Genomic DNA, 23,316 nt, shown 5'->3' with positions numbered 1-23,316 from the left:
TTTGTCACTATAGATTGCCCCCGACTGATCTAACTAAAGGTAGGAGTCCACAGAAGATGAACAGAACAAATTTAATGGAAAAACCCTTTGGAAAACTAAAAAAAAATTATATGCTCGGAGCCCAAACATATAACTCCTGGTTTCTTGAAATAATTCTTAGTATACACTATAAGGCAGGTTTAGACACAGTCCTACTGCAGGCAGTAAAACAGATTAAGCACTCCATCTGCTGTATTAACAGAAGGCTAAGTAATTCCGAGAAACATCAAGTGACTGTTAAAAGAGACAGTGCTTGGCCTTTGAATGATCCCTCACCACCTGTAAATGATACTTGTGCAGGGTGTTTGAGTTTGTAACAGATCAGACTCCACTTCAATGGCTGTACCAACAAAAAGATACCAACCCAGTTTTCTTGGTAGGCACCAACCGTGCAGTCTTTCAGTTTTAAAAACATGCTTTGGACTGACTGCAAACACCTGAATACAGATGGGCTGTCCTAAACATATATCTTATATACTGAAGCACAAACTGATGGTTCAGCACTGAGAATGGGAGCAATCATATACCTTAATGGTGGTCAGTCCCAATAAACATGCTAGCTCAAAAGATAGGCAGGCAAGTAAAAGTTAACCACAAACCTCAAACAGACCCTTTTAAAGCTCAGTGCCCTGGCAGTGAGAAGATTCAAAACCTCTTAAACTGAAAAGGATCCAAGGGAAACTCTAGGAGGAGGAACATGTACCAGAAAGAAAGTAATCTACAGGGTGTTCCTGTGAGGGGAAAGGAGTTGATATATTTTAAAAGGCCACCTATGAGAAGGCATACATGTGAGGAAGTACAAGATGGGATTATCCCTGTCTATAAGGGACTATAAAAAGAAGCTAGAAAGAATTTGTTTACTCTTACCTGCAAAGAAGTCTAAAAATAAGTCTATTGGAATTTGGTTGTCTTATGAGATCTCATTATGTACTTCTCATTTATTTAGGCAGGTGTCTTCGTTGAAGGTTGAACGTCGAGCTGACACCTCGGCGTTCGTAATACTCTACTGCCAATCATTAGCGGACCGGAGTTCCGCTGTGGCGACCCCTAACCGGGAAAAAGCCGAAAGACCTACAATAACTTTGCAAGAACCCTGTATGAAGGAACACTGCATCCAACTGTAAAGAAACATTGAGTGTGTTCTGAACTGTATAAAGCCTGTACTATGTGAACATTTACTAAAGAGTTTATATGAGACTGCAACTAAGTACTTCGGATAGAACTTCTTGTGTATAACTGACTGAATATTGCAGACTGAATTTCTTGTGTAAACTGCATTTGTTTCCTTTTTGTTGAACTTTCTTGAAAATAAATAATTTTTACCATTGTCCTCCATGACCATCAAAACATCAATGCCAATGTGCTCATTAACTCCTACCACCATCTAGTGGCAGATAATACAGGGAGAGGGAGGTGAGGCACATGGATCACAGTTGCCATCCAGCAGCAAGAAAAAGATTTTTATATGCTCCTAAAACTCACCTTCTTAGCTGTAAAGTGTGCAGTACTGTACTCAATGCAAGTTCTTGTCTGTGTATGCAGTTTTAGTTAGCACGTATGCGCACTCATTGACCACTTTTTTTTTCTGAGTCCCAAAGTCCAAGAGCTACAGTCCAGAGCCTTCCCCCAGTAGAGCTCTTGTGGTACCCTCCCCCTCCACCAACACACTTCCCCATATTGGTGAGTCGGTATCAGCTACTTACTCTCATCCCTCCCTGGCCACCCCCCACAGCACCTGGGCTGCTAATTGAACTCAGGTAATCTATAACTCAGTCAGGAATGATATCTCAAAGCTGCAGAGCTAGCTCATATAGCCGTTCATTCTTATTCTTTGTCTTTACTGATAGCTGAATCAAAGCATGATAGTGCACTGCATTTCCGTTATGTACCTTCCTTCCTTCCAAGGAAAGATCCAATCGATTCCAACGCCTGAGTGGAATCTTGTAGTGTGTTTTCACTGCAATATCTCTTCCCAAGACTAACTGTAGCTGAATATGAATAAACCCTGAAAGAAAAAAAAACATCTGTTGATAAGGTTCATTTTTCCAGCAAACAATTTAAATTTAATAATCTTATTCCTTCTCAAACAGTTTAAAATACTGACGTCACACTTCATATGCATAAAGGCAGGCATGGAATATTGCATGTGCTTAGTATCTTTAGCTTGGCAATGTAGCATGTTAGGGCAAATATTAAAGACAGCAAATCTAATATTTCTGACCCTAGTAGACCCATAGTCTGTCTTGCCTGAAGAACAGATATAGGTACAGAAGATCAATGGATATGTTTGTCACTGACACATATATCGAAATGGACATCAGTCCTGCACAATGCAGTGTACTACACAGAAACAGACAGGAGCTGACTAAACTAGCAGTTGTGTACTTTGGAAGTCATATGTACTGCATCTCCTCATACCTCAACATTACTAACCTCAATACACAGCTTCAGATGAATGAACATGCTGGAAATATCTGCTTCTTAACTTAATGTATTACTCCCAGAAGACTTGGCACACCACATGCTCCTATCTAGATCTTCATCCATACTCTTACACTCCCAAAAATCAAAATGCAACTAATAAGTATCTTCTCCTCAAACACTTCAACTCTGTCCACTGCAGTCTTGTTATACACACTCTGTATTCAGGTTTACTTGGCTGAAGATCTCTGAGACATCTGCTAGACACAGGATTGTACTGTTAGAAAAGTGCAGGTTAGATTTGCTTTCTTTTGATTCTGTTTGGCAAGGTTTTATCTCCCCCAGGTTTGTAGAATATTTTTAGTAACATAAAACAGTTCAGTATATCCCTTAGCACACGTGTACCTCACAGCACTACAAAGAATGAAAATTTAAAAATGCAAACAGTTCTGCTAGCATTAGCAGATGCACCCCAGCTTACAGAAGAAAACTCTTCCCTACATAAATCCCAGTTCACATAAATGCCAAAGTCACAAAGAAAAACAATGTTATAACTCCCTGACAGTAAAAGTATCACAGCAAAATTCTTAATATAGTTTTTACAAGGGAAGCACAATACTACACCTCCACACACCTGCTGCTTAATTATTTTAAAACCAGGATCACTCAGCTTCTGAAAAATAAGAATTAATATTTCAACACAACTGTTTGCCTCTCTTCTAAATCTGCATGACTTTCAACAAAACACAGAAAAATCAAACTAAAAGCAGACCTTTCAAGTATACCTGTCTTGGAAAAATGTTCCTATTTTAAGGCTTGATTTTCTCCTTCTCATGATGTACCTATTTTTGGAGCTGTGATCCCATTTTCAGGCTTAATTCCTAAATCCACTTTATTTTTCTGATACACACACACACACACACACACACACACACACACACACACACACACACACACACACACACACACAGATACACACACACACACACACACACACACACACACACACACACACACACACACACACACACACAATTTTGAAACTGTTTAGAACACAGGAAACCAGATTCCATGTCCAAAATACAAGTTGCACCATTAAATTAAAGAAAGGGGACGCAAATGTTACACCTCTCCCTTATTCAGAAACAAAAATAAATGACTGTGTGAGGTAAATTTTTTGCAACATAATTTATTAAAGTCTACAGATTTAACACTGTCTTTAATAATAAGCTTATATTTAACTTACTTTGTTTTTAAAACTTTGTGACTGTCAGCAGTATCCCAGACCTACTAGAAGTAGGAGGAGCTATGTGTTATCAGGGATTCAAATATTATTCTAATTAGGTGTCCAGATTTTTGGCTGGCTATACCTACTTTTGAAGAGCCTTTGCCCCTATGTCTGCAAGTTGAAAGGTATGACCAAAAGGCAGTAATGATGATGATACTACATTATTTTACAATACAGACTCTAACAGATCTAAGTACCTTTTCTTTTCTAGTTATAAACATATTGCTTTACAAATATTACTGAACACTGACCTTTCTTAAATTATCTTTAAGTCTAAACCAAGCATGTTAAGGCAGAGCTGAGTGCCTGATGCTTTTCCCTGATCTGGTGCAACTCATGAGTACTTTACCAAATTTCAGTTTGAAGAATGGTCAACATTCATGTGCGCACACAAACATTATATATATATATATATATATATATATATATATATATATATATATATATATATACACACACACACACACACACATATATATGTAATTGTATATATTCAACATAAACACACACACATACATACAACACTGTAAATATAGACTTGTGATGCTCAGTTGAAGATTATTTTAAACTTAGTTATTAAGCACTTTCAGTCTGAGAATGGACTTTTTCAATCTAATGTTTTTAACTGTTGTCATTTGTAAAACATTAAAAAAATACCAAAATAATTCTGTGGGCATACTCTTTCTAGCCATTGTCATTTGTAAAACATTAAAAAAATACCAAAATAATTCTGTGGGCATACTCTTTCTAGCCATTTCTGGTGGAGTTTTTTGTGCGGGTATCGATCAATTGTCTGTTTTGACTAGTACAAGAAGCCAATTTTCTAGTGATATATCCACCATTTCCTTAGGTCAGTTGGTTTTACTTTCACAATTTTTCATCTGCATCTAGTACTGCTGCATTTAATGGTGATAATCTGAATATTTCTTCTGTTTGTTTCAGCAGAGGTATTTAGTTTATTTCACCAACCAGGTTCGACTTATTTCTAATAATATAGTTATCAGAGGAAGTCCAGTGGCATAGATGTAGGGACAAAAGTAAGGATTTCTCCAATATCCAGACTGACCCTATTCAAAATTCTTTTCTCCTATGAGTCCTCCCCTCCACCTTCTTTATCATTTTCCTGTTGTGGTGTCTTCTTAGGATGCAGTGTCTGCTTGTTTTTGTTTTACTTGATATACTTAATTTTCAACATTACCAATTCCTGGATCTCCAGCCATCTTTTTATTTTCCCTTCCCCCTACATGCATATACCCACGCAAAGATGTACACACACACACACACACACACACACACACACACACACACACACACACACACACACACACACACACATACACACATTTTTTGCTCTTTATTGTAATTCTTAGACACATAACTCCTTAGAATTAAAAAGAAAAAACATGGAGCTTCAGGAGAATAGAATATGTTGGCAATCGCTCTTCTCTTTTAAAGTTGAATTTTGGAGGCAGCAAACCCCACTGCACCCCCTGTCCCACACACACAAACACACATGGAGAAAAGAAAATACTTCAAGCTACAGCAATCCTGGACTTACTGTATGTAAGTACCCATGTTTGCACATTTAGTCTTGCTATTCCAGGAATACTAAGTCCAAAATCACCATGCCGTGGAGAAAAGGATATACTCAAGACTAGCAATCTAGAATGTAGTACCATGTTTGCACATTCAGTGTCGCTATTCTGGGAATAATAACTCCAACATCACCATACCTTGTAGAAAATGAAATTCATAGACTGTTATTAGGCTAATGACCCAAGGGGCATTTCTAAGCCTAGCCAAGTTTTCCTGAAAGAATAATGATGTCCTGCATCCAAATATGACATTGAAAGGCAGGCACTTATAAGCTGTCTGTCAATACGGGACATGGGTGCCAGACATAGTGTAAATTTCCTATTCTCCATCCACTTGTCTCGGCTGTGCTTAAACTGACTAATAGACAAACTCAGCTTCCCATGGATAGGAAGCCTGTTCCATAGGAGGGGCAGTCACTGACGCATATCTGTATCTCCATCATGTTCTGCTTAAGTCACAGAGAAAACTCATGTCCCTAGACCTTGTATTTCTGGTAATTTTTTATATACAAATATGCAGGAGATTCAAAAGTATGGGGTTTGCAGATGCCTGGTAAGCCAAGCATAGATCACCCCTCAGCAATCTGTAGGAGACTGAAAACAGGGAAAGGGCTTTAAGGCATTCTGCATTAGGCAGGTTTGTTATGCTTTGTATTCCTTTTGTAAGGAAATGCTCCAAAACTAGTGATCTAAGATTTAGTATATGCAAATCTCCATTTTCACATAGTCTTGCTAACTGTGACTTTCACTTTTACACTTACATGTAATGGAATTTAAAGCTATTCCCTGATTTTTCTCCACCCCTCTACCATTTTACTTAACTTCTTTCTGTCTTACATACAAAATGAGGGAATCACCTGCTACAACCCATACCTCCCACTGTCAGTGGCATCGTTCTTTTCAGTCTACCTGTTTATTTATTTTTTTACTGAACGCAGGATGTTTTAAGCAGTTACATACCTGCCACACACTTTAGCCATATCTATGTATATTGTTACACTTACTCCTTTAAGACCCAGACCCACCCTAGCTAGGATTATAAACAGACTTGTGCCAGCCTCTAAACACTTGGAATCCTTAGGCAGAGCCAGAAATACCAATAAGCACTTGGAATCCTTAGACAGTGCAAGAACTACCAATTGCTCACTGACAATGAATTTCTTCTAAACACACGATACAGTCTCTTGAGAGGTATACATATATACAGCCAGGAAATCCTTCTATTTAGGAGAACTAGCATCAAAGAGTATTTCATCTAGGTCAAAAAAGTTATTATTGTGTTATGCTGTGCTCTAATTAGACCAGTTATAGAGTATAACTTCATTTTTGATAGGTACCCATCCAGACACTTCACAGTTAGAAAGACTCAAGTGTTTCCTAACCAAAAAGATCACTGGGCTAAAGACCCTTGGCTACTAGGATTGGCTTGAAGTCCTACTGCTGTACTCAGTCTCATGTAGATTCATACGTGATGACCTGTCTTACTTTCCATTCCATAAAGATCATCCATGTCAAGAACACATAATAACTGGCTATGATCGGTGATACCTGATCAAAACTCTTTGTAGAGCACAAAGTTTTCTCTTCTCCAAGTACTAGCGGTTATAAAGGAAAATAAAAAGCATGAAATGTTTTACCTACTCTTTAGAGAGCCAGTAAAGCATTTAGTGAGTGATTTCCCGTACAAAAACTTCCGCAGACAAAACAAACATATGCGGCAAGATTTTCAGGACAATTACGAGTGGAAAGTCCCTTCCGTGAAACCTGACCCTAACTGTGCTCTTATGGGGTATTAAGCAATTACTAAACTCCTATGAAAGCACTGTCATGATTGGGTCTTGCACTACAGAAGTGCTTTACAGGGTTTTTTCCCCCCCGGTTTTGGAGCACAATCACAGTCCTCCATATACGACGTATATATTACACATCGCATATACATAAATTTATATGAATGTGCTTTGAAATATCCAGGATGATAGCATCGAACATCAAAACATCAATCCCAAAGGATCGGTTTTGCAAAGCAAAAAATCAAACAAAAAAATATATATTTTTTTTTTGCAGGGGGCAAGGCCCCTGCACCCCCCAACGGGAGGAAGTGCCCCCACATCCCCTGTTAATTATGTATACCAACTCTAAGACTACACAACAGTAGGGGAAGGGGAAATTCCAACTCCTCACTGTTCTATGACCTACCACAAAGTAATGCTGGCAGAAGCAATAATATGACTACTCGATCACTTCTACCGATATCATAAACGTTTATCTTACTCTTAAAAGTGGTATGCCATATTAATAACTAAATTCCTGGTGGAGAAAATGAAAGGTATGTACTTACCATAATGATAGATACATGTTGTCCTTCTCCGTCTGGTTCAATCTGCGGGTTATCAGATCCAACACAGAATTAAGATGCCAAGGAAGGACCACCAGTTTTCTTGGAGGCCTCTTATGCAAAACCCTTTCAAAAACATTCTGACATGAGAATACACTGAAAAAGGAGGATCCATGGGCATTCTGAATACTGGACTGTCCTTGGTTTTGGGAGCTTCCCTTGGAACCCCCTTGCCATTTCTTTTTAAACGTCTGCCCGCCTGTATTTTGTTCAGTTTCTTGTTTCTTAACAAAACTAGATGAGGAGTTAGAGAATCCAATGGAAAATTTGGAAAAATAGGGCAGAAAAATCTTATTCCTGTATCAGACTACCTCTTTCATCACACTTTTTGATCACCTTTACAGCAAAGGAGCCAAAAACTAAATCTCTGTCCAAACTAGGATTTCAAATCTCATTTTTAATATCATCTAGGAGGTTCTAGGAATGCAGCCATGCAAACCTTTACAAAACAGTACCAGTGGCCATAGTCTCTGTAGAAGTATCAACACAGTCATCCACACTCTTTATGCAATAAGTAAAGACTTGAACAATAGAAGAACTTGAATTACTTAAAGCAGATTTTTCATCACAAGAAAAAACTGCAGATAAAATATTCCTCACACTTTCACAATTAGTCAGGACAAATCTTAACATACGAGTCTGACAATTCAAAATTACGAAAATCAGTTGCAGAAGCATATGCTGTTTTCCCATACTTATCATTAATCTTCCCATCTTTGCCAGAAATAGCAGGATTGGAATTAACTAAGTGCTTAGCAGCAAAAGGATCAACTAAAGCTATAGCTGCTGGATTAGGTTTGAGAAACGTATATAAAAACTTAAAAGATTAAGGAACGTTATACATCCTATCGGCCTTTTTAAAGCCAGCTGATTGACTGTCAGGAAACTTGCAGGCAATAACAAAAACATCCTCCAAAGCTGACAGGACTGGAGGAATGGTTGCAGGTTCTAGAAATTCCTTATATAACAGCTCATAGTATTTTCTTATGGACTTCTCAGTGTTCTCCCAGTGGAAATACTGGCATATCCAAGAGACAGTCTCAGAAAGAGACCTCCCACAGGGAGTCAGAAACTGAGCTCTTTTTTGAGTCTGAATCAGAAAGCGGAGAAGAAAACCTTGTATCTGTCCCTTCATCCTTCTCTTCAGATTCAGAATCTTGAATCTCTTCAGGAAAGAAAGTATCTCTCTTCTTTTACCAGAAACTACTTTAAAAGAAGTCTGAATGAAACCCTGAGTCAGACCCAGTACACTACTCTTACCTAAGAAATCTGAGGAGGAGTAGATACATGTTTAGGTTTCTATTTCTTTTTGATGGGAAAAAAAGGGACCAACAGTGTTATTAATGGCAGCAGCAGTGTCCCCAGGGATGGGTACAACATTCTGATAAAACAGGGAAGCATTCCATGTTCCCTTTCCCCAGGACCAACAAGAGTGTCTCTCCCTTGCCCAGTAAGGAAACTCCAACAGCCATAGAGCACGTGGCTAACCACAAGTCCACAGTGGCTGTATGTATTACAAAAGAGGAATCCAGAGTAAAAGATGACTGGTCTGAGGTACAACAACTAGCCACAGCAGAGTCACTCACCTTTGGCTGAAACAGATTGCTAGCCTGGTGTAGTGGCAAAGGTTATGTGCTTCAACTTTTTTTTTTTTTTGTGACTGGAAGGATTTTTCTAGGGTCAAGCCAAAAATGGTGCCTCTTTCCCAAGGAAAACAAGCAGCAAATGTATTTGCTAGTAAAAATGAAAAGTGTTTAAAATTCACTTTTTTCACAGACAAACTCGGTAAAAAGCACTTTAAAACACTTTGCAAACCCCACAAAGTAAAATAAATACAACTTCTATTCAGAAAAAGTGTTTTTCAGATACTTTAAACAAGGAGACCAGTTGGCACAATAGCTAAGGTCGATGCCTCCAATGCACAAGGTTCGATCCTGACCTCCGCCCAATGCCTGTTAGGAGGTTGCATGTTCTCCCTGTCTCTGTGGAGTCCCTCCCACTTTCACCTCCAAAACACATGCTGAGTGTTTCCTTCTCAAACTCAACTAAGAATGGAACTGTGTGCAGCGGCACAGACTCTAGATGGTGACATAGGGGGAAGAGTTGTGTAGGCCAGCCACTTTGGACATTTACTGTGGAGTGTCATATCCTCAATGTAGGAGAACACAAATTGCAGCATGGCTAACCACTCAACAGTTTTAAAAAAAAGAAATATGGTGTTAGGTTGTTACGTGATCTGTTCATGTGGACTAATGTCATCAAAATTGGCATGGGTATTTGCAGGTGATAATTGGGTCAAGGACTCGACCTATGCCAGGGACCCATTCTAATGGTGGAAGGGGTATATGTGCCCCTACTGGCCACTGTGTGCCTACCATAAAGCCCAACAGCCCTGGATCAATAAGCTACTGGCTAGCTAGTGTCCTGTTTTCCAGCTTGGGTTACCTGGGCTTTAGTTAGCTGAGCTAGTTCTGCTGAGCGAAAGCTGGATGTAAAACCAATCAACCTGCCAAACATGAACTAAGAATTGCCACATTCAATGTACGTTCACAGACATTCAAAATACAAAACTAGGCTTGGAAGTAGCTGACAAGATGGTAAAGAGGACGGTGGACATCCTATGTATCCAGGAAACAAGGCAGAAGGGTAGTGCAGCAAAGCCACTTGGCTTGGAATTCAGAGTCTACTTTTCAGGAGGAGGACAAGATAGAAATAGTGTTGAAATTGTGGTGAGGGAGATGCTTCAGAAGACAGTGAGGGATATCATCAAAATTAGTGACAAACTCACAAACATCACACTCCAGTGTAATGATAGGGCAGTATTCATAAGCTCAGCCTATACCGCACAGCAGTGTTGTGATAGTGAGGAAAAGAATGCATTGAGGCATCAGCTGCAGGACAATAGGAATTGGTGTTGATAACGGGTGACCTGAATGCATATATTGGGACAGACAGAACAGGATATGAGGACTGTCTAGGTCCACATGGGTGGGGCAACAGGAATAAAGAAGGAGAGGCCATTCTAGACTTTTTTTTTGGCGAATAGCTTGATGGTAGCCAGCACATGGTTCAGAAAGACAGACGGTCACAAGATCACATACAGAAGCAGCCAACATGCAACTTAAGTAGAATCAGTGATTGCAAAGTCATCCTCAGTGAAACAGTCTGCCTACAGCATCAACCACTGGTTGCCATAATCAGCTGCAAGCAGAAGGCTCTAAGTTCAACAGAAACCAGTCAGAAGACCTAGAAGTTGACTGGAGAGAAAGCACAAATGTTCAAGGAATTACTCAGGGCTGTAGCACCCCAAGAAGAAGAGGAAGTAGGTAGAGTTAAATCAGAATGGCAGCACCTCAAAACAGCTTGTGTAAGGACTACAAAGAGATACGCAATTGAACCAGGTATGGAAATAAGATACACAAGGAAAGCTGGTGGTAGAATGCAGATGTCCATGAAGTCATCAAAAGAAAGAAAGAAAGAAGGAGAGCAGGAAAAAGTGGGAGCTAGAAATGACATACCAGGTAAAGAGGAATACTGGTTGGCTAACAAAGAGGCTCACAGAGGAGTTGCAATAGCAAAGAACAAGGCATCACAGGCACTCTTTCACCTTCTGGAAAGTGACCCACTGGACAGCACAAAGAAACTTTATCGTGTTGCAAGGTAAAGAGAGAAAGATAAAGAAGAAAGTCAGATACCCTTCATAAGGGATCCCAGTAACAACCTGCTTACCAGTCCACAGGACATCAAAGGCAGATGGAAGGAGTATTTCCAGCAGCTTTTGAATGAAATAAACCCCACAGAAGCTGCACTGCTGCATACACAGACTAAGGAAAAGAGAACAGGAGGAGCCCACTATAGAAGAAGTAAGAAGAGCATTAAGGAAAATGAAGTCAGGGAAAGCAGATGGCTCAGAAGGGGTCACAGCAAATATGATATTCATAACAGTATGAAGAAAAAATGTATCCCAAATGACCACAGAATAAGCATGCAAGTGTCAGTGTTCAAGGGCAGTACAGGGGTATCAAACTCCTATCACATTGCATTAAATTTCTGGAGATGGTGACTAATAAATGAATATGCATAGAAGTAGAAAGTAAAATGGGAAATGAGCAGTTCAGATTCAGATAAGAATGCAGAACAACTGATTCTATGTTAGCAGTAAGGCAGATACTAGAGAAGAAGCTAGAGATGAGGAAAAGGTCCAATTGGGCATTCCTAGACTTGAAGAAAGCATATGACAAGGTCCCAAGAAAGCTGATTTGGGCAATCCAGCAGTGGTTTGAAGTCCAGAAACATTGGTAGAATTAGTGCAAGCTATGTACAAGGATCAATGACTCAAGTACGAACAGTGTTCAGTCTCACAGGGGGGTTCCCAGTGGGAGTAGGTGTGCATCAGGGTTCAGCTCTGAGCCTACTGCTTTTCATACTGGTGATGGATTACATTAGCAAACATGTCAGACAAGACAGATCAACAAGGTTGCTGTATGCAGACAATGTGGCATTACAGGCAGACTGAGCAAGAACTTCAACAAAGGGTAGGGGAATGGAATGCAAAACTGAAGGCACATAATGAAAAGTGAGTACAGATAAGACAGTTGTAATAGCAGCAAATGGGGCAAATCAAAAGAAGCTAAGGGAAAATGACGGAACAGGTTAACAGTTTTAACTATGTGGAAAGGGAAGTTGAGGAGATGAGAAGTCTGAATGAGGAGTTCAAAACTAGAATCAGGGAAGCTGCAGCCAACTGAGTGTCAGGATACTGTATGACAGAAGAATGCCAAAGAAGATGAAATGTAAGGTGCAACCAGTACTACTGTCTGGTACAGAAACCTGGGTAGTAAAGACAAAGCAGTTGAGTAAGCTAGTGCCTGAAACAGGTGGAAGGATGCACATTGTGAGACATATGAAGAAATGCGGGCATAATATAATTGTAAAGTACCTTGCAAAGGTAAGGGAAAACAGCTCTTAAACTTTACAAAAAAAGCACCTAAACAGGCATGTCCAAGGGTCAGCTTCCGGTGATTTCTCCTGTCCACCTGGTGAATCTGGGCATACTGGGGCAATGCGGCAACTGCCTCATTTACACAGACAATCCTCTCCTCCTACCACCCAACACTACAACCTGCGAGAGATGCACTTACATAGCCAAACTGGAAGAAAAGCTCTCTCTGGCCAAAATTGTGCTAGACAGTCAAGAGGAGAAGGTTAAAACCTGCACTACACCTCAAGCAACTCACAGCCCTTCCAAACCCATACCATCAACACCCACACATAGCAACACTAAACCCACATATGCGGAGGCCCTTAACATTAACCTGCCCAAGCAATAAGGACCTCAGAAGCTGAAACGCAAACAAATACCAGTCACAACCAAAGTGACACATAGCTCACAACATCAGTGTGCCACCTAACAACAGCCCCTAAGGCAAGACAACGTACCCAACACTTTAGTCATAGGTGACTCTATAGTCAGGCATACTGATGTCCCACTCACCAGGCTGAACAAGGAGAAAATTACAGTCAGCTGCCTGTCGGGTGCCAGGATCCACCACATAACGCATGCACTGAAGTCACTCCACAACAAGTACAACTCTGTCATTGTCCATGCTGGAGTGAATGACTTGAGATATACCTCTCTGGACTATATGAAAAGAGACATGGAAGAGCTCTTGGATCATGTGGCCCAGGCAGGTATGACCCTAGCCCTGAGTAGCATCCTGCCTTCGCCCAGAATGATACCACAGTATAAGGACAAAATGATTGACTTCAACAATTGGCTAAGCTTCTGGTGTCATTCAAAGGGGATCCGGTATCTGTCTGCCTGGGAAGACATGATCAACAAACCACGATGCTTTGCCAGAGATGGTCTGCACCTGTCACCCCTGGGATTCAGGTTACTGGCTAAAGCTCTTGCCACCCCTATAGTGCCTTTTTAGGCAAGGTTCAAAGGATAAAACCACCACCGTAACAGATACAAGCATGCAAAATCTGAAGGTAATGCTACTCAATGCTAGAAGTCTAAACCTCAAAATGCACTCTCTCAAGGCACTCCTAAAAATGGAGAACATCGATATCTGTGCAGTAACTGAGACCTGGTTCAAGGCTCCAGAGAGCACCCCTGCAATACCAGGCTACAACTCTTACCACACTTTTCGGCCACAAAACTAAGACCAAAACACTAAAGGTGGAGGAGTGTCCACATTCACCAAGGATATTCACACCTCCAGGCTAGCTGCCCAACACAATGCATCTGAAATTCTACAGGTGCAACTAACACTAGGTAAGACTGCAATCCAAATTGTGGCTTGCTACAGATACCCCACCATGCCCCAAGATTCTCACTACACCTTTCTAAACATACTGGAAAATATTAAGATACAACCAAACACCCTAATACTGGGTGATTTCAACTACCCTGCCATTAACTGGGAAAACTACTCGGGTACCAACTCCTTTTGCCAACGGTTCTTGGAATTCATAAATTCCAACGCCCTGGATCAACTAATCCATTGTCCCACCAGGGGCTCCAATGTCCTAGACCTGGTCATTACCAACATGGGAGATAGATGCTCCACACCAGTAGTCACCCCCTCATTGGTCAGGTCTGACCATAAGTAAATCACCTTTGACATCCACATCCAATTCCCACCCCCCCAAGTAAGGAAACCTCCTTAAAAAACTTTTCCAAAGCCAACATCATGCTACTCAAGTCAGAAGTGACAAACTTCTCGACACCCATGCAGACGGGATCTGAAAGTTCGACTGCAGAATCCTACGCTAAGGCACTGTATGAGCACATCCACTCATGCATGAATCGTGCCATCCCAAATAGAACCAAGATGTTCTTCTCCAAAAAAAGGAAGCCAATCTTGTGGTCCCCTGCTATAAACAAACTATACAACAGAAGGAAGAAACTGTTGCAGAAAAAAAGGAAAATCCCAGGATGCAAAAAACTCCCTCGCCAGCCTCAGTAAGAAGCTGAGATCCCTCATAAAATCCTTAAAAGCTAGTTACGAAAATAAAATTGCCAAAGATTCCAAAGACAACCACAAAGAATTCTATAGTTATGTCAGGAATCTAAATGGCAATGCTCAGATCTGCTCTGAGCTACAACAGATTGGCATTAAATATACTGATCCCAAGGATATTGCCAATATCCTGGAAGATCGATTTAGTGCCAACTTCACCCCCCTCTCACCCACTAAAGGGCCCATCTCAATACCAAAAGATTGCCAAATTCCGGTAATCATGGCCACACAGGTAGAAACCGCACTCTCCAAAGCTAAGAATACAGCATTCATGGGACCAGATGACATCCCAGGCTGTGTACTACATGAACTACAAAATGAACTGGCACCTCACCTAAGTGTCATGTTTAATCATAGCCTCACCTCAGGCTTCATGCCCACTGAGTGGCGCACAGCTTAAGTTATCCCACTCCACAAGGGGGGATCCGCCTTGGATCCCAGGAACTACCCTCCCATCAGTCTGACAAGCCTGATCTGCAAGGGCATGGAACGCATTATCATGGAACTTATAAACAAAGACATTGGCAACCTTCAAACACTGGACACCACCCAGTTTGGGTTTGTGAAGGGCCGATCTTGTCTCCTGAATCTGATTGACTTCTTCGAATCAGTCTCCAAAGCTGTGGATGAGGGTAAGGCGGTCCACACAGCCTATCTGGACCTCGCCAAGGCCTTCGACACCATCCCCCAATCTGGAATCATAGATAAACTTACTAAGCTGGACATAAATCCCTACGTCACTCAATGGATTGCCAACTGGCTTACTGACAGAACCCAGACTGTAAAAGTAGCTGACTCCAAATCCAGCTCCAGACAAGTGACAAGTGGAGTACCTCAGGGTTCAGTCCTGGGACCACTCTTGTTTGGCATCTACTTCTCTGAAATACAGACCAACATTAAGGGACCCTGGCTAACAAAGTTTGCAGATTACTGCAAACTGGGAGCCATTATTGAATCCCCAAATGATGTGGATATTCTACAAAAGGGCCTTACAGAAACAGATGCCTGGTGCCAGAGCCATAGGCTCAAGCTTAATGCCAAGAAATGTACAGTTATCCCCTTTGGAAAAAAACATGACCTATGAATTACCACATAGGTGGCAGTACACTAAACATCAAAAGTGTGATGAGAGACTTAGCAACACAGGTGGACAGTGGTCTCACTTTCGATAACCACATCGCCACAACAGTCAGGAAATCCTTCTATGTGGCACACCTCATCACTAAGGGCTTTTCATCCAGAAAAACGGAGGTCATTGTCCCACTGTACCCATCCCTCATTAGACCCATTATAGAGTATAATGCCCCATTTGGTATGTACCTCACAAGACATCTGCAACAGCTGGAATGGCCACAGAAATACCTCACGAAAAGATTCACAGGCCTAAAGCAGATGCCATATGCTGACCGTCTACAAAAACTCCAGCTATACTCTGTGGCATATTGTCTACTCAGAGGCGATCTCTGCTTAACATACAAGGTCATGTCAAACCCTGAGCTGTTGGACATGCTCCACTTAAAGAAATCCCAATCCCTCAGAGCCACACGCTCCAGGGATCTAAACCTTGTTATCACAATGAACAAAACATGCTGGAGGGATAGGTTCCTGACCCAGAGCCTCCCCATACTCTGGAATAGACTGCCCATACATGTCAAGTAGAGCGCCTTCTTGGCCTTCTTCAAAAGGAGCCTTGATGATTGGATGGGAGATAGGAAATTCACCCCGGGGATCATGTCAGTCGCCCTGCTAGACAGGGGTCCAGAGAAGTAAATACTGTGGGAAGAAATATCCAGGGAATTGTTATGGCTAGGCTTGTATAGGCCCTAGGGCTAATAGACTAGTACCGACCTATGAACCTATAAGAGCAGAAGCCAAAGGGACCCCAAAACTTTGGAAGCTAGACAGCTGCTATATCCTTGGCAGGATATATCCCATATCGATAAGGCTACTACAAAACAGTGATTATTATGATGCACATATATAAATATATTATGTTTGTGTATGTATACATTACAATGAACATATATATACTATACGTATGTGTGTGTGTGTGTGTGTGTGTGTGTGTGTGTATACACATATACACATATATATGCATATATAAATGTGTATCTTATAATATACAACCATCCATCCATAACTCTCTTTTTATCATTCTGCACATAGGGCTGTGATGTCATATCAGCAGTGACCATCATCTAGAGACAGTGTTTACAGTGATAGGTGTCTAGCCCTGTTGCAGATTATATTGACTGACACACACACACACACACACACACACACACACACACACACACACACACACACACACACACACATTTTGCTAATTTGACTTTTTAATATATTAAAACCATTGCATCTATACATAACACACCAAAAACGAATCAAAACCACAAAAAAGCACATACACATAGGCAAGTCAGTGTTTTTGCAGGGGGGGGGGCAAGCCCCCTGCTTCCCCATTTTAATATACCAGAGATTGCACAGCAGTGGAGAAAAAGGCAAACTCTTATAACCCACTGTCTGCAATTTTCATAGAAAATCCACAGCACTGCAACCACAAACAATGTAAGCAAATCTGAAATAAGATTCACATACACCCACACCCTGCAACTTCTCTGTTCAAGAATTCTGCCCAAGGACAAAAATAATGCACCTGAACATTTCAAAACTATTCCTACACAGCTATTACACAAATCAATCCACAGAGTCAAACAACTGCATGCATTGATATACTACTATGTAGTGCAACCAACACAAAGTTCAGTCACATGTATTTTGAGTAAATGTATTTATTTATTTATTTCATTAACATTTGTTTACTGAGAAGGACCCATGGGGCAATAACATTTTCAGCAGAGGCCCCTGAAGAAAAGCTCCAGCATAATAAAGATTGGAAGGAGGCAAAGGTGAATTTCCACACTTTAATATACAAAGATTAAGTGCTTTCACCTGGGTAGACTGGACTTCCATCAGAATGACGTAAACTGACTCATACCCTCTTTTAAACAAACAGCTCATAAAATTATGTGCCCAATCACTTAAACATTAATTAGAACATACATAAAAAATAATGAAGGCTTCAAGACCCAGGCAGTAATTCCATTAAAAACTCAAAAATCAAGCCAACAACTTTTTGAAATGGCATAATCAATACCTTAAAAAAGAACATATATGCCACCAGCTTGAGAAAGGGGAATCTCAGACCTCAGCAGCATGGGTTTCCACAGAGGGCGAGGGGGAGAGGTAGAGGGAGAAGGGTTTACAATCACAACTACATACACCCATAGAGATTGTGAGGTCATATTTAATTCTAAAAGTGATTTTAAGATTTATAAGTAATGTATTAGTGACTGGAGACTGGGCAGACCTCCTTGAAAAGGGTCTGAATTTTGTTCCAGATAGAAATCAGACATTGAGGAAACCATCAAGCAGCTAAAACTTTTCAGTAGAAAATTGAGTTTAGGGTTCCTATTCAAGGACAATCCTGGATATCCAATTCCAAACCCCATTTAATGAGACCAAGTACCTTCAACCCATCTGATTAACATTTAAAAAAAATATGTGTGTGGGACATTAGGAAATTGGGGAATGGATACCCAGATTGGGACAAGGACAATAATTTATCTACAAAGGAAGAGCAACTTTTGAAGTACATTATTACAAACAAATTGATCAGGGTTATGAAACCAGACAAGGGTGGGGAACTGTAGTCACGAACACTAATGACTATATAGATAAGATGCTATTAATGTTATATCTGACACATACAAGGAAATATCTAAAAATAGCATACAGAAATATTGGTTTAATGCTGGAAGAGATGCTGTTGAATGATCAAATTACCCCATAGGAATATATTTTCCTCAAAGTGACCCAGCCCAGGATACCAATTATATCTTATTTATTTATTATTTATTATTTATTTATTTTACATTTGTTGACCGGGCTAGTCTAGCTGGATACATGTCCATTTTCAGTAGAGGCCCGGGGAGAAAAGCTCCACAGATAAGAGAATACAGGATACATTTACAAGTGGTATAGAGTAGCATAACATACATATCACAGGAAAAGACATTGGTATAACATATTTGTAAAATAACAATCAGAATATTATATAGATAAGACTAAGGTTGGCGACAAGTTGAAGCCGAGGGGGAAGGTTGAGATCTCTGGGATAGGGTGTATACTACAGGGTGTAGTCTGGTTTAGTACATGGGCATGACCAATAAGACTTAAGAAATATTTTGAGGTGATTTTTGAATTGATTAATCGAGGTCATTAGTCTTAGGCTATTGGGTAGGGAATTCCATAGCTTTCCAATGGAATTGGCATAGAGAGCATCACCTCCAGAGTTATTAGCTTTAATGGTTAGTACCTGAACACTATTAGCTGACCTGAGTGATTTTAGGTTTGAGTAGGAGGTCAGGATATTGCTCAGAGAGGGGTTCTGTCCGGATGGTTGATTATTTTAAAAGCTTCAGTAAGTTGGTTGAGTTTGAGAAGGTTGGGGAGTTCTAGCCAGCCGAGGGTATTTAGGTTGAGGCAGTGGTGAGTACGATACGGTGTTCCTGTTATAAATCTGGCTATATGATTATAGGCAACAGATAGTTTATTGAGTTCCCACTTATTGAGGAACGACAGTATTGGGGAGGCATAAAGGAGGGTGGAGAGGAGATGGGTGCGAGCAATGGTTAGCTTGGTATGAGGGGTTAGGAAATTTTTTATTCTGTACATAGATCCAAGTTTCTTGTTTACGGATTTAATGGTTTGGTTAATGTGTATATCAAATTTAAGCTTGTTATCTATAGACACACCTAATAGTTTGGCATGAGACACTGGGGTTATGATGGTACCATTTGTAGATTCCACGTAGAACGTGTTGTCCGTATTCAGAGGTTCTTTACCTAGAGGAGTAGTTGCAGAGGGGTAAAAAAGCAATAATTTGGTTTTAGTAGGATTAAGGATGAGTTGCCGTTTAGAGAACCATTCTTCTACTAACGTAAAACAGTTTTGGGTGATTGTTTGAAGTTTCGGGAGGGAGACGTCAGAACAGATCAAGGTGGAGTCGTCTGCATATTGGATGCATGTAGATTTGGGGATAATCGAGTGGAGATCATTTATGAAAACTGAGAAAAGAAGAGGACCCAGTATAGAGCCCTGAGGAATGCCTATGGTGTTGGGAAGTAGGTCAGATAGCTTGTTTTGCCATTGGATGGCTTGTTGCCTGCAAGAGAGGTAGGCTTTAAACCAGTTTATGGTTGGGATGTCAAGATATAGGGTTTCCAGGGTGTGAAGCAGTTGCTGATGATTGACCATATCAAAGGCCTTTGAGAGATCAAGGAAGAGAGCAGAGGAAATTAATTTCTTGTTACGGTTGTTGTTAACTGAGTCAACAAAGGAGAGCAGGGCGGTGGTTGTACTGTGATGGGGGCGAAAGCCATGCTGGGTTGGGGACAGAAGACTATTAAGGTTGAGGTAGTGTAAGAGCTGTTTGTGAACACACCGTTCCATGACTTTAGCTATTGGAGACAATATTGCTATGGGACGGTAGTTGGATGTTGCCGTGGAGGTCCCTCCTTTATGAAGAGGGATGATATATGAGATTTTCCAAATAGAGGGAATGGTAGTTTCAGTTATAGTTCTATTAATCAAGATTGAGATGGGATAGGCAATGGCGTCTGACGCTATTTGAAGGAATTCTGCAGGGAGCTGGTCGGCAGCTAAGGTAGTTGGTTTGAGTTTTTTCAGGAGGGTGCATATATAGGAGGTAGGTACCGGTTGTAGGTTAAAGGTGGGGTGGACTGAGTCTTTAGTATGGGTATCAGAAGAGTTGGTAGTGGTAAGCTGACTGGCTAGGGACTGGATGGTCTCGATGAAAAAAGAGTTAAAAGCGTTGGCTATTATCTCTGGTTCTTTCCCAATGAGTTTTTCAGGAGTGGGGGTAGAAGATTTACCCGGGCGGAGGAGCTTATTAAATCCAGCCCAGAATTTCTTTGGGTTATTCTGGTGTTTATCCTGGAGGTGACAAAAATATTGTTTTTTGTCTTGGGTAGTGGCTGCTTTAGTAGTGTTTCTAAGCTGTTGAAACTTGATGTGATCTAGTGGGGTGGGTTTTGGTCGCTCTCCAATTAACCCAGGCCTGGTTTCGAAGTTTAATTTTAGTTTTGGTTTCGCTAGTCAGCCAAGGTGCTATTTGTTCCTTGGTTCTGATTAGTCGGTTTGGGGCATGAGAGTCAAGTATCTTCAGGAAAGTACTATTAAAGTGAGCCATGCTCTCTTCAAGTGGTAGAGTTTTCAGGGTGGACCAATTGCAGGATTTGAGTTCAGCAAGGAAAAGTCTTGGGACAAATTTCTTCTTGTTTCTAACAAATCTATATGAGGGAGGGTTATTAGATGGGCACTTGTGTTTTAGAATATAGGTAATAAGGTGGTCACTGAGGTCATTTGGGAGGGTCCCCAAGGTATAGTTATGTGTGTCTTTATTGGTAAGAATCCAGTCAATGATGCTCTCTTTTTGTTTAGGGTTGCCAATTCTGGTAGGAGAAGAAATATTTTGGGAGAAACCATGTAAGTTAATAGCAAGGGGGTTTGTGGGTGCAGTGTAGAGGGACCAGTCGAGGTTGAAATCACCTAGTACTATGGTTTCTTGAGGGCAATTGGAGGCTAGCCAGCTGAGCAATTGTTCAAGGTTTTCTGAATTATTTCCTGGTGGTATGTAAATTACAATGAGATTAATGTATTTTTGGGTATTTAGGCAAATCTTTAGTGAGATAAGTTTTATATTAGAGATTTTGGGGGTAGGATAGGATTAGTGATGATGTTAAGGGAATTCTTGAACATCACAGCTAACCCCCCTCCCTTTTTGTTAATCCGATCAGCCCTAAGGGTGTTATATCCAGGGGGTAGGATTTCTTCGTCCTTGGTGGTTGGTTTGAGCCATGTTTCTGATAGGCACATGATGTCTGGGGAATGGGTAGCTAACATGGCATGAAGATTATGAACCTTATTGTTTATACTTCTTAGATTAAGGTGAAGTATAAGGAGGGAGTTGGTAGAGAATCGGGTGTCCTTAAGCGAACTAGAGTCTATGGCAGTGGTAGGACCTGGATTGGGGTGGATGTCACCAGCTGTGGCAATGCAAGTTTTCAAGTGATCTAACAATCTTTGCAGTTTGAGTAGCAGCTTAAGATTAGATTTAGCTGTAGATGGCTTGGGGTATCGGAGAGTAAGATACACTGGATTGGAACCGTGTTATATTGGCTGGGTAGAGGGAATGTGTGTTAGTGTGATAGGGGATGTTTGAATGAGTCCTAGTGTAGCTCTTGGGGAAAGGAGTCCCTGAGAGTGTTTGGTTTTCATATCTGGTTAAGTAATAGGGAATAAGGAGGAGTACTACTGTAGAAAGGATGATAGAATATGAGGTTTTACCCATGATATGCGAGAGAAAGGCCAATGGGTAGGATGAGGTGGAAGTCTTTTACTTGGTAGTTAAGGAAGGCCTGGAGTGTGGGAGGAGAATTGGTAAACTGACGGGTGATCAGGATTGGTCAAGAGAAAAGGGGGATGGGCTAATGACCTTATAAATGTAGAGGTAGTGGGGGCGGGTGGGATATGGAGGCAGGGTGGGGCGCGGAGCGAGCCCGAGCGGAGCGAGGGCGAAGCGGAGCGGGGAATACACCGCCAGGAGTCTGCAGGGTCTCAGAGGTAGCTGTAGTTCGGTGTATCAGTTTGTTATAAGGTAAGCTACTTTACTGAACAACACCGCCTGAATTACTGGGAGTATACTTTAATTTTGCCAGATTTTGCTTAGGTACTGACTAGTTTCTGCCCACGGAACGCTTCCTTAGTGTACACTTATTTAGTAAGGCTAGTAATTTTACCCTAATGTCCCTTTTCAGGTACAGTTTTTCTTTTTAATTTTAGCTGCTTAAACTGGAGCCGCACTGGGTATAGGTCCTTAGCTGAGAGTGCCCTGGGAGCCACGCGGTGAGGGATAGTAAGGGGGCTTCCTGCAATAAATAGGGAAAAAGACAGGAGTTATAGTGATTTAATTACAAGCTAGGACTCCTAACAAAGTATTACTTTATGGTAAAAGTGTATAAGAGTACAGTCACAATATAAAGCACATTGCATAGCATTCAAACTAGTGATATATCAGTACTGTAAGCACTCTTGCACAATGTTTGCAAACTGGAACATAAACTATGCTAACCCAAGCTTCACTAGCTATTATTAATGCACAAACTCCGTTAGATATACTATATGCACACCAGCAGAAACATCGCTAGGTGATTAGAGGTACAAACGCCAGTAGAATACTTCAGTCATTACACTTTAAGCAAACGCTAACACGATGCTTCACAATAACACGCCAATGAGGCAAAAACTGCACTGGTTACACTTTAAGTCAAGACAATTCAGTTCAGAATGAGGCAAAACTGCACTGGTTTACACTGTAAGTCAAGACAATTCAATTCAGAAGCATACGCTAACACGATGCTTTACAAACAACACGCCAATGAGGCAAACTGCACTGGTTTACATAAT

At 40.9% G+C, this 23,316-nt stretch overlaps 1 protein-coding gene across 2 annotated transcripts in view; it reads right to left on the bottom strand.

Annotated features, from left to right (window-relative positions):
• Positions 1 to 23,316, bottom strand: part of SEL1L3 (SEL1L family member 3) — a 1,757,172-nt gene that overhangs the window by 1,128,494 nt on the left and 605,362 nt on the right. For both annotated transcript variants that reach the window (XM_044062158.1, XM_044062159.1), the window contains exon 5: positions 1,929 to 2,044. In XM_044062158.1, the coding sequence (XP_043918093.1) occupies positions 1,929 to 2,044 (116 nt within the window). The remainder of the gene's footprint in view (positions 1 to 1,928; positions 2,045 to 23,316) is intronic.

Source organism: Protopterus annectens, chromosome 2.part1 (genome assembly GCF_019279795.1).
Source record: "Protopterus annectens isolate FY-2018-M chromosome 2.part1, PAN1.0, whole genome shotgun sequence".
Classification (NCBI taxonomy): domain Eukaryota; kingdom Metazoa; phylum Chordata; order Ceratodontiformes; family Protopteridae; genus Protopterus; species Protopterus annectens.
Note: the sequence above shows the minus strand (reverse complement) of the source record. Positions and strands in the feature narration are given on the sequence as shown.